At 36.8% G+C, this 12,989-nt stretch overlaps 1 protein-coding gene across 2 annotated transcripts in view; it reads right to left on the reverse strand.

Moving 5' to 3' along the window:
- Positions 1-12,989, reverse strand: part of atp6v1ba (ATPase, H+ transporting, lysosomal, V1 subunit B, member a) — a 43,114-nt gene that overhangs the window by 18,175 nt on the left and 11,950 nt on the right. For both annotated transcript variants that reach the window (XM_040139644.1, XM_040139645.1), the window contains exons 2-6: positions 12,535-12,590; positions 12,138-12,236; positions 10,048-10,141; positions 9,347-9,424; positions 5,224-5,363 (exon numbers count right to left, since the gene is read on the reverse strand). In XM_040139644.1, the coding sequence (XP_039995578.1) occupies positions 5,224-5,363; positions 9,347-9,424; positions 10,048-10,141; positions 12,138-12,236; positions 12,535-12,590 (467 nt within the window). The remainder of the gene's footprint in view (positions 1-5,223; positions 5,364-9,346; positions 9,425-10,047; positions 10,142-12,137; positions 12,237-12,534; positions 12,591-12,989) is intronic.

Genomic DNA, 12,989 nt, shown 5'->3' on the forward strand with positions numbered 1-12,989 from the left:
TTAAATGAACAGAATAGACTTTCAGCTTTAACTCAAGGGGTTTAACAAAAATACCCCATTCACAGTTTAGGAATTACAGCCATTTTTATACATAGTCCGTCAATTTCAGAGGCTCAAAAGTAAGTGAACAAACCAACACAATTATAAATATAAGGATTATTTTTAATAATTGGATGAAAATCCTTTGCAGTCAATGACTGCCTGAAGTCTAGAACCCACAGATGTAACCAAATGCTGAGTTTCCTCCCTTGAGATATTTTGCCAGGCCTTTACTACAACCGCCTGCAGTTGCTACTTGTGGTCGTGTCTTTCTGCCTTCAGTAAGTAAAAAGCATGCTCAACTAGGTTGAGGTCAGGTGACTGATTTAGCCATTTGTATTGTGAAGCACCGTCCTATCAGTTTAGCAGTACTTTGCTGAATCTGTTCATTATAGCCATATACACTTCAGAATTCATCCTGCTACTTCTATCAGCAGCCCCTTCATCAATAAACACCAGTGACCCAGTTCCATTGGCACCTATAAATGTCCATGCCATAACACTACCTCCACCATGTTTGGTGATTTGGTGGCTTTGGATCATGAGCCTTTCCTTTCCTTCTCCCTATTCAACTCTTGCTATCATTCAAGTTAATCTTGGTGTTATCTGTCCAAAGAATCTTGTTCCAGAACTGGGCAGTTCTGTAGTAGTAGTAGTAGTTGTAGTTGTAGTTGTAGTTGTCTTCCATGGTCTTCCAGGACTTTTGGTGTTGCTGAGCTCGCAAGTACATTCCTTATTCTTAAGAATGTATCAAATTGGGGATTTGGCCACTCCTAAAGTTTCTCTTCATTTACATTGACACCTCTTTCGACAGGATTTTGAGAGTTCCTATGAACAGCTATGAAATGCGAATTCAACACTTAGAATAAACTCCAGACATTTTATCTGCTTAATTTTTTATTAAATAACGAGGGAACTGGCCATGAAACTGATTGTCAGTCATTTGTCCAATTACTTTTGAGCCTCTGAAAATTATGCACTATGTATACAGGTAATTCCTAAATGGTTAATGCAATATTTTTGTGGTGGTGTACAGGGGGAAAATTTCAAAAATTGTGTCACTGTCCAAATACTTATGTACATAACAGTCTTTGATTACAAAAACTACAGCACCCAGCTGTTATAGGAAATTACTGAGCTTTATTTAAAAAAAAAAAAATCAAACTAAAGTTTTACATCTTCAGTACAAACCAGCCGGCTTCTAGCTCAGTCCATTTACCATGTACATAGACAACCAGAGACCATTCTGCGATGGGATCACATCAGCCGCTACGTCCATCACCATGTTGACATTCCTAGGAACGTCTCAAAGTTTAGAACGTCTCAAGTTTTAAAACGTTTCAAGGTTTAAAACATCTCAAAGTTTAACAAAGTCTTTTTTGCTGTGTCAATAAAAACTTAAAAATAAGGTTTTAGTATATATTAAAACATCCCCCAAACTACACAAAGAAATACATTGTTGTTACTGTCTTATAATGTTTTTCCATTGTGAGAAGGTAACAGCATTACATTTTTTCCTGAGCTCTGAAATGTAAAGGACTGCAGGGCTAAAAAGAAGAATACAAGGGTCAACACTGGTTTCTAAATCCTCTTTTTTTTAGCTGAAGAGCATCAAGAACAGCCAATGGTCACTCAAGAATCCTCAGTTGTGCTGGAGTGCTTCAGTAAATTGAAATCAATCAATAATTGTTTCACCCAAAAACAATGGTGGTGTCTTTGTGGCCACTGTTTATTTCATTTTATTTCTGTAGCTGTCCTACCTTATCTTGGGTATTGTGAGAATCTAGCTGGAAATAACAGATCACTCTCCTGATCTTGTTGGTTTAATTTCCACTCAGCCACAACAAAGCTATCTGTGCTGCACAGCTGTCAGTCACAATGTTTACAACACAAACTGTAGCAAAAAGTAGAGCTCAGTAATTGCAGTACAAGCACAATGAGTTTGGTTAAAGTTGTGTTTTCTTTAAGGGTGAAGTACTAATCCCATTAAAAGACACTGAATACATGGTTTTTCCTGCTGAGGGATTTTTGTTGTGTTTTTAATGTTGCCATGTATGTGTGTGCAGGTCATGTGTGGCACCTACCAATGAGCTGCCAAATATTTTACCCTCACTTGGACTGCTTTTATACAGCATGAAATATGTATGACACTTGTGAGATGTTTAACATTTATGTTGGACACCTGAGTCATGAATTTTAATTGTGAGGCATGAAAAACCCCCGGGAAAGAAAGCAGAACTCAAATTGTTGTCACATGTCACTAAAGAAACAGTAGACACATGTGAATGACCTGACTCATCAATGTTAGACATTTCCATTGTGAGACTGCCACAGAAATAAACACTAAATTACCCGAAAGCTTTTATCTTTAAATTTTGGCACTCCAAGTGGCAAATTATTTTATTTTATTGAAAATTGATTGTAACTTGAGCATGGAAGTTCATTTTGACCTTGGGAAGATATATACTAATTTAGCTTCTGGTATTGAAGATGACCACACACTAAGCTCCAATAATTGTATTGTTCAAAGTTCCAAGTTCATCAGGATTTATTCCAAAAGGAAGGAGAAAAAAAATAAATAAATTAAAAAAAAAATCATTTTCAAAAGAAAAGAAATGAGATGTATAGTATACAAGTATTGGCATTTTTTAGTCAGATATTGCCCTCCCCATCTTTCAACACCCTCCTCTCACGGTTTTCAAAAGAGGAAGGAACCTAAGAGATTGCTTAGTTAAGTCAGATTTATTCCACCTCCTAAATCTACACTGCAAATTATTCTTAGTGGAGCGGGAAACCAGCAATGTGGTGCACGTAGTCAAGGCAGCTACACTTACTGATGCTCTTCATTCAACCATCCTCACACTGGAAAGTCTATTTCTATTACAGACATCATCAGTTGAAACAAAAAAGTGGTTATCTATCTCACAACCTACCCATGTGCTACATCACATGTTGGTAAAACTATAAGGGAATTTAAAATATGTATAGCAGAGCACAGACGTAACATCAGATGCAGGAATTTGAGTTCTCCCATAGCTGCTCATTTCTTCGAAAAGAATCACCCAATTTCATCTTTACGCTTTATACCATGGCCACTTGCAAACAAAATTCCATATGTATGTTTGATAAGTAGTTAGAAAGGCCTATTTAAATATTTTTTAAATATGTGTATGTTGATTATCTCATGGACAGGTTTTTTCCTTAATATTATGATTTTTTAATATTTGTATCACATCTTATGTCTTTATATTATTTCATTGTATAGCGTGCGCCCCTAAATATACTTTTTTTTTTATAATGACCAAATGCAAATACAAGCCCATGTATTAATATCTACTGTAAGTAGTCCTTACTTTTAGAGTGTCTTGATTAACCTAGGTTATTGAGAAATCTGAACATGTTTACTGACATACACACACAGAAAAATATACACTTAACTGTACTGCGTGGTACAAAGAAGTGAGTTGTTTAGTCTACCCTCATTGATTTGAATGGGGTGGACAAAATAATAGGAACACCTGTCAACATAACGCAGTGCAGTTCAGCAGCACCACAAATTGCATCCTCCAAAAATGATCATACAGTTGAATCAACACCTCTTTAATACAGTTTCAACAAAAATTGATCATTAGTACCATCAGGAAGGAGGATTTATTGCAGGATTTTTGTAATAGGCTGCATTAGTATTAGCTCATTATATCTAATAAACTGACAACTGAACATATATACATATAATGACATGTTTTGCTCCCCTACCTTTTTCTAGTGTTCAGTGATTATGATTAACTCAAATGTACTCTTGTGGATTGCTGATGATGTCACTGATTAAGGATTAGTACTAGGTGTGAGAGGTGTGTGTATATAAGGCTATCTGATACTAGTACTGAATTTGCCTTGAGAGAAACCAGGTGTGGTCAAAACAGTCATATCATGAACACATTGGCGCTTAGTGTGCTGTCATCTTCATTTTTATGCGCATCATTACCATAGCCTAGATTTTGGTGTGCATTCCCCAGTTTCCAGTTTGCCATTTGCCTGAAAAATGATTATTAACAGAAAAATTAGAAGGATTAAACCTCACTTACATTTAGATAAATAAATGCCTTGAGATAGCTGAGGATTTATTTTTTGAAGAACTGCAGTAATTTTTTTTATATTGCATCTGCAAAATACTGACAGTGGGGAAATGACCATCTCTGACTCCTCTGAAGGATTACTGTTTTTAGTTGTACCATTGCTGAATATCACTCAATATCACTGCATGACAACATTTAACACTTGATGTTTTAACTAAAACATTTCCTGTGTTTTAACTTCATAGTTGCTTCGCTATCTTGATGTGATATCACTACATCTGGCCAGTTATCCACAGTAAGAAGAAAAATATGTAACTACTACCTGACAACATAATTTACAGTAATGCAAATTAAAGCCATTGTACTCCTAATTGTGAACAGTACAACGCTGCTCCAATGTCAGACTCTCAATGTACATTTGTCAAAAAAGTATCAAAATCATTGACCCAGAGATAGTCTTTTTATTCCACGCACACGTCTTCCTCGTTGAAACCTGGTGTCTACATTACCCACAATGCAACTCGACCACCAAGAGTTCCGTCAGAGATTCCTGTGTATTATGCTAGAAGCAGCTTATGTAGCCTCAAGCCGCTAGCCTCAAGCAGAGATGAGAACCAGACTACAGAGATCTGTTAAAGCTCACTTCTTTCTAACTCCTGACCCTCAGATTTTTTTTTGTTTTCAAACTTGTAGTTTTCCGGACCAAATGACACTGACTCAAGTGACATCACTTTAGGACATTTATCACACAGCTCCTTCGAGACCCAAAAAAAGCTTTAGACAGCTTTTTTTGACGTATGCAGTAGTACTTCCTACCTGTGAAAACTGGTGCCGTTCACCTTTAACTAAAAATGTATTAATCAAATAAATCACATAATTACTGATTTATTGCCAAGTAATACTGATTACAAATCAGGTATTAAGTTGGAAGCCTTTCTTTTACTTTGAAATATCAATCATTAATTTCTATTTATCTTGCATTTTGGTATTAAAGAACTTCTGATACTAATTTCCTCGCATTCAGAAAATATTCCCAGGATGCTGGTAATCAGGTATCAGAGGGATGTTTTTCTGCATGTGTTGAACTAAACCCGTTTGGTGATCTCACCTCGTTGTGTGGCAGTCCAGCAGCGGAAAAAATCGGGATCTTCTGTCCTCTGGCGATGCTGTTCATGCCATCAATGGCTGAGATGCCGGTCTGGATCATCTCCTCGGGGTAGATACGGCACTGAGGATTGATGGGCTGACCTGGAAAACACAAACACTGTTTACCTTAGACGCCAAGAAAAACAATGACACAGTTCCATGTTCATCATACAGGTGGTGGACAAAAAAACAAAAAAAACAGGAAACCTCATACAGCACAATGATACCATAAAGGATTAAATACAATTGCTGTCTATGTTTGTGAAAAATGTTTAATTGTTAGTGATGGGATCACTACATTCATCGTAAATTTTTAGGCCATAGTTTAGGATTATAGTCAGCAAGCAGAATATTTAAACAAATGTAGTTTCTTATAAAAACATTTCTAGATTTTAAATTCTATACCAGTTACCTTGCTGACCTTACTGTTATTGACTGAAAAATTGACAATGAATGCAATAAATAATAAAACTGAATAGCCTTAATATAAGCAAGAACATTATAATTAAAAGTAACACGGAAATTCACAGGCAGTGTGACTGATGGAACAAAAATTTAGTTTACACTGTGCATTTATTTTCTCTGCTCTGCTCTGAATATAGATTCCGTTTTTTTCCCCGTCATCATCACATTGAGTCCATAAAAAAATATTTACTATTAACAAAATTTCATCACGTTCTTCTGAGCTGCAGAAATGAAATAAGAGTATAAGGGATACATTAGACCAATCACTGGCAGTATTTTTAAATTTCAGTTAAATTAATGTACTGTATGTAATCTTATTACTAACTATATGATCAACTTACTTCCTGCCATTTGTTAGTAATATTGTTTTAACCATATATATATATATATATATATATATATATATATATATATATATATATATATATATAAAAACACACACACACACACACACACACACACGTATGTACGCATACATCTACGTGTATGTAGCAAATCCTATGAGCCGTTCTCTCTGAAAGTTTTCTTGGTCTCCCAGACCTCAACTTGACCTCAACAATACCACCATTCCCGTTAACTACCATTTCTTAATTACATTACGAAGTAAGGACACGGCTAGCCGGAAACGCCTTTCTATCTTCTTATAGCCTCTCCTGCTTCGTGGCCATCAATTATTTTAATTGTCAGAGTGCTACGCAGCTGCTTAGAGGAGCCCATGGCTGCTGATTGTTGGGGCAAGGTTGGAGGAATATTTATAAAGCTTTGAAATTTGCATCACTTGGCCTTTCCTAACGATGACTGAAAACAAGCCATAGCCTTACCAGGCTAATTAAGGTCTGAGACCTTGGTAAAAGTTACCAGAGAGCTTAATGTCTAGGGGTGCCCAAACTTTTGTATAGTGCTCCTTTCCTTTTTTTTCCCTCTCTAAACTTGTACAAAACAAAGAAATACACTAATCTTGCTTAAAATGTTGACAAGAATGTTTGACCTTAAAACTTTATGCCTTTTGGAGATCAGTTCATCTTCTACTGACTTTACTATTCACAGTATCAGAAATTTTGACCAGGGGTGCCGAAACTTTTTCATGTCACTGTATATATCTTTTGTATATATACACACACCATTCAGCCAAAACATTAAAACCAGTACCCAGCCCTGATGCTCATAGGTATACCTTATGTGGGACATCTAATAGGTGAAGTAACATATACTCACCAAGCATTTTGTTAGGAACACCAATATAATTCTGATGTTGGAAGATGTTGGAAACATTCCTTTGAGATTCTGGTCCATGCTGACATGATTGCATTACATTTCTACATATTTGTCAGCTGCACATTTTTGCTGCCAATCTCCTGTTCTACCAAAACCTAAGAAAAATATTGCATTAACCACTTAGGAATTACAGCAATTTTTATACCATTTTTGTACCTTGTCCAAAAGTAATTGGACAAAAATTATTTTTTCATGCTTAGATAAAAATCCTTTGCAGTCAATGATTGCCTGAAGTCTGGAACCCATGGACATCACCAAATCCTGAGTGAGATTCTTTGCCAGGCCTTTACTGCAGGTGCCTTTAGTTGCTGCTTGTTTGTGGCTATTTTTGCCTTCTGTTTTGTCTTCAGGAAGTAAAAAGCATGCTCGATTGGGTTAATGTCATGTGACTGACTTGGCCATTGAAGAACGTTGAATTTTTTTTGCCTTGAGAAGCTCCTGGGTTGCTTTTGCAGTATGTTTTGGGTCATTATCCATCTGTACTGTGAAGCACCGGCCTATCAGTCACAGCATTTAGCTGAATCTGAGCAGAAAGAATAGCCATATACACTTCAGAATTCATCCTGCTACTTCTATCAGCAGTCACATCATCAATAAACACCAGTGACCAAGTTCCATTGGCACCCATACATGCCAATTCCATAACACTACCTCCACCATGTTTGACAGATGATGTGGTATGCTTTGGATCATTTCCTTCTCCATACTCGTCTCTTCCTATCATTATGGTCCAAGTTAATCTTGATTTCATTGGTCCAAAAAATCTTGTTCCAGAATTGGGCAGGCGTTTTAGAGGGTTTCTGGCAAACTCTAATCTGGCCTTTCTGTTCTTGAATGTTACGAGTGGTTTGCACCTTGTGGTAAACCCTCTGTATTTACATTTATGAAGGCGTCTCTTGATTGTAGACTTTGACAATGATATGCCTACCTTCCCGAGAGTGTTCTTGACTTGGCTAGATGATGTGAAGGGGTTTTTATTCACCAATGAAAGAATTCTGTGATCATCCACTATAGTTGTCTTCCATGGTCTTTCAGGCCTTTTGGTGTTGCTGAGCTCCTCAGTGCATTCCTTCTTTTTTAAGAAGGTTTGCATTGTTTTTTCAGCCTAATGCTGGCCTCCTTCATTAGTATGAACCTTTTTGGACCACATACTGAGCGTTCCCATGAACAGCTATGAAATGCGAATTCAACACTTGGAATCAGACCTCTTATCTGCTTAATTTGTCATGAAATAATGACGGTACAAGCCACACCTGGCCATGAAACTGACTGTCAGTCAATTATCCAATTACTTTTGAGCCTCTGAAAATGAGGGACTACATATAAGAATGGCTGTAATTCGTAAAACGTTAATACAAAATTTTTATTAAAACCCATGAATTAAAGCGGAAAGTCTACGCTTCAATCAATCAAGCTTTGTTTCAAATCCATGGTGGTGTAGAAGGAATTGTGAAAATTGTGTAATTCTCCAAATACTAATGGACGTAACTAAATGGACTGAACTTACATAGCACTATTCTAGTCTCATCGACCACTCAAAGCGCTTTACACTACTGCCGCATTCGCCCATTCACACACACATTCATACAGTACTGTTTTCTATACATACGGCGCTTTCTACACACACATACACACACTCACACACTGATGATACATAGGGGGTAATTTGGGCCTCAGTATCTTGCCTAAGGACACTTCAACATGCAGACCGGAGGAGACGGGGATCAAACCACCAACCTTCCAATTACTGGATGAGAAGCTCTATCTCCTGAGCCACAGCCGTCCAGAACTGTAAATGTAGGTTGTGGCATTCAAACCATGATTGACTGGTATTAAAGGGCCCTGACTTCTCCAAGAAAACAATCCCCACACCATTACACCACCACCAGAGTGGACTGCTGACTGCAGTTTGGGTCCATGAAGTCATGCTGTTCATGCCAAATTCTGACCCTACAATCTGCATACCTCAGCAGAAATCCAGATTCGTCAGACAAGGCTACGTTTTTCCTGTCTTCACGCGATTCACTGACTGGATAATTGCATGAATAAGCAGGTGTATAAGTGCTCCTAATAAAGTGCTTGGTGAGTCTATATTGTCGGCATTTTTATCGAGAGGTATCTTTATTAACATCGTCCAAAATCCATATTTTTTTGTAAAATAATAACTCTTCCATTAGATGTTTGATGAATGTGTTTGTTTGTGTTTCAGAATTTACCTTTATCAGTTTGTTTTATGTTATTTGAGATAAAATTACTTTAATGTACTATTTTTGTCAGAGACATCAATTTGAATTAGAAAATATCCTACAAATCAACAGGAGGACAACAGGTTACTGAGGTCATACCCATGATGTCCAAGTAGTCCTCAGCCAGAACATTGGGCCCACGGTCGATGGGTTTGCCTGAGCCGTTGAACACACGCCCTGAAAGAGGAAGATTTTCTGCTTTGAGCCAAGTAGAATCAAGTGCATTGTATGATAAGTTGCAACTATTTGGTTTACCTGAATGCTGAATTCTAAGATAATTACTAACAAACACTAATAAAGTGCCATTCATTAGATGAAACTTACAACCAAATCTGATCTATTCTGTTTTGTGTCAGACTTTGTGTCAAATTTAAGAGTGCTTCTGATGACTCTTGTTGAGCCTACAAGTAACAAGTACAAGTAATTATAAATTCATGGACATGATTAATGATACTTCAAAAACAAAAGCAGGTATACTTTCTACAGCTGTTCAAATATATGTAACCTTGTGCTGTACTGAGATAATCACACTGATTGAGACATTCAAGAGCATTCAGAAATAAGGTTTGATTCAGTACAGTCTTGCTTTTACCATTTACTGAGTAGATTGAAAACTTTAGTAAATTAAGATAATTGAAGAAAACTGCAGTATAAGAGTTTAAATAGCATTCAACATGATTTAAAATGTTCATCCTTGTGTTACAAAGATAGAAGAATGAGGAAGATTATATACTTTATTCTTTAGAGTGTTATCAATAAATTTGGTTTAAATTTGCCATGTGAAATCATGTTGATCATACCCAGCATGTCCTCTGACACTGGGGTACGCAGAATATCACCAGTGAACTCGCAGGCTGTCTTCTTGGCATCAATGCCTGATGTTCCCTCGAACACCTGTACAAGTGCAGACACAACAAGCAATTAAGATTTTTAAAATAAATCTCAGGACAATTTTTAACATAAGCATACTAACATGCTTAAAATGATGATGCTAGCATATTAATGTTTAGCAGGTATAATGCTTATCATGTTAACATGCTAATCTTTGCTAATTAGCACTAAACACAAAGTTCAACTGGGGATAATGGGAATGCCATTAGTTTTGCAGTTTATTTCCAAAGTATTGGACAAAATTGAATTTTGATCTGATGATACAGCAAGAGACAAAATCAGAAGATCACATTTTTTACAATTCATTCCCTGGGGACCATTAATGTGTGCATCAAATTTGAAAGTAATTCATCCTAAAATTGTCAAGATATTTATAATAATAAATGTATAATACAGATACAAAGAATTACAAAGTCAACATCATGGTGGCGCTAGAGAAAAAGCTTAATCAACGTATTTATCAACAACAAATCCGACAAAAACGCCAAAACCAACTATGTGGTAGTCCCTCTCTCAATACTTTGACTTTCCTATGGCTCTCAGCCCTAAGTCCACTGGTTCTTACCGAAGATGAAAATCTTTAAAGTCCCTCTCTACTGAAAAAAATGTTTTACTTATTTGTTACTTTACTTGGATGTTTGAGCTTCACTGTGCAGAATTATGTATTTACAGCGTGACACTAGAAGGCTTTTTTCACATTCCTCTGCTGAAGGGAAAGTTTCTCAGAGTTCACCTTAAATCTGAGTTTAACATTAGCAGATACTGACATCATTTTATGATATCACAACTACTTTGTATGCCAATCATGGCTCAATCTGCAACTTACAACTGTGATTTGGACACTTGAAACTTCCAGCACACATAAACTGAGAATGGACTTTTTTACAGAAAAGCCATATCAGACAAATATTATTACTCAAAGCACATTTGTTTATTGTCTCTTAAAATATGCCTAGAGGGAATCTCTAAAAACTGCTCAGATACAGTAAACAACAAACCCGAGTACACTCCTGGTCAATATCACTAAAATGTGAAGTAATAATAAATCCTTTCCATTAAATATAGTTTTGTTTTCAGCCAAAGCCCAAGCGGAATGAAGCCAGTAAATTTGAAAAACAAAAATGTTTGAAAATTATTGTGAAAGGTTAATATCAAAGAACCAACTGCAACAAATGTCAGTACACCAGTCTTCACACAATTCTGTAGAGAGATGTTCTGCCATTCTTCACAAATGATTCTTGTCAGATGTTTTTTTGTTAGAGGGGTTTTGTTGCTTTAACTTCCACTTTAAAATACTCCAAAGGTGTTCTATAGGATTCAAGCCAGGGGCATATTTGGCCAGGTCATAGTTTTCACTTTTTTCTTCTTTGGAAAACTCTAGTGTATTTTGGATCATTGTCATGTTGGAAATGAATTGTTCTCCTACCAAGCTTCTTGAGACTTCATTAAGTTAGGGGGTTTATAAACTTACATTCATAGTGCCATCTATCAGTGTCATCTGCCTTACACCTTTTGCACTCATGCAGCCCCATATCAGCAAACTCCTACCTCAATGTTTCATGGTCGGCACTATGCAGTCACTGTGGTGGTTCGTGCCAGGCCTATGTCACACATGCCGGACATCATCTGATCCAAGCAAATTTATTTTGGGTTTCATCTGTACAAAGAATTTGCTGCCAATATTCAACAGAACTTGGTTTTCTGAGTATGGTACTCTTCTTGGACGCCTTCTAAAGAGATTGATTTCATGCAATGTGCTTTGCACTGTCTGATAAGACACTGGAACAGTACTGGAACAGCAGCAATTCCCTGTCAGCTGGGCAATTTAGTTTTTAGCAAATGTGACTCAGGCAGGAGCAAACTGTATTTTTTGGGGACTATTTCCGGCTATGGATTGATACACATTTGGTGCACTAGTGAGTATCTACAGCAGCAGGACCCTCAAATAAGATGTGCAATACGTGCCAGTCAGTCAGACATTAATGATTCTGTATTTTACCTGAACGACTGCCTTGCTTCCAATCACCTCTAGAACCTGCCCACTCCTCTTGGTGCCATCCGGCAGGGTCAGGTGAACAATCTCTGCGTATCTGGGGAACTAGTTCAAAGAAGTTCAACACAGTTTCACTACAGCTGCCCAAAAGTTACATTTATATCAGCAATACAAGAGTAACCTGCACATATGAGTGGTAATTTATACTGGCTTCTGAAAACACTTATTTTACAGTTTGTTGAGTGGTAGTGTTGCCAAATCCAACCTCGTTAATAAATTGAAAAAAGGAATTTTCACTATAGGTGAATATAAATTAATAATAGAATAGTTTTAGTATTGGTGATATAAGAAGGAATTTATGGATATACAGTTTAATACAGGCAGAACTTCTTAGCAGCCTTACCTTCACATTATCCAGGATCACCAGGGGTCCATTTACACCCGACACAGTAGAGTAAGCTGAAAGAAAGGAGAATTATATAGTTCATTAATTTCTTTATTTTAAGAAAGAAAGAAAGAAGGCCACAGGACAGTAAATAATACTAACAATATTCCCATTTCCTTGTGTAGCTGACAGCCACCAATCAACATAGGAACAAGTACACTTCCTAACAGACAAAGTTAATAATCACAAGCTGACCTTTCACAGCGAGATTTAAACAGCTTTCATGCACTTCCAGGCCCAAATGTCAAAGGCAGACAAATGTCAGGAGAAAAATGCATGAAATTCACTTGTTCATGAATGGTGAGTACAATTACACAGATGCGCGGTTAGTTCTGAGCCTTACAATAATTGACTATTAAATGAAGGGTCCTAGCTGATGGTCAGTGGAAATAGCCTGCGGCCTTCCTTAATAT

The sequence above is a fragment of the Xiphias gladius genome, chromosome 11, assembly GCF_016859285.1.
Source record: "Xiphias gladius isolate SHS-SW01 ecotype Sanya breed wild chromosome 11, ASM1685928v1, whole genome shotgun sequence".
Classification (NCBI taxonomy): domain Eukaryota; kingdom Metazoa; phylum Chordata; class Actinopteri; order Istiophoriformes; family Xiphiidae; genus Xiphias; species Xiphias gladius.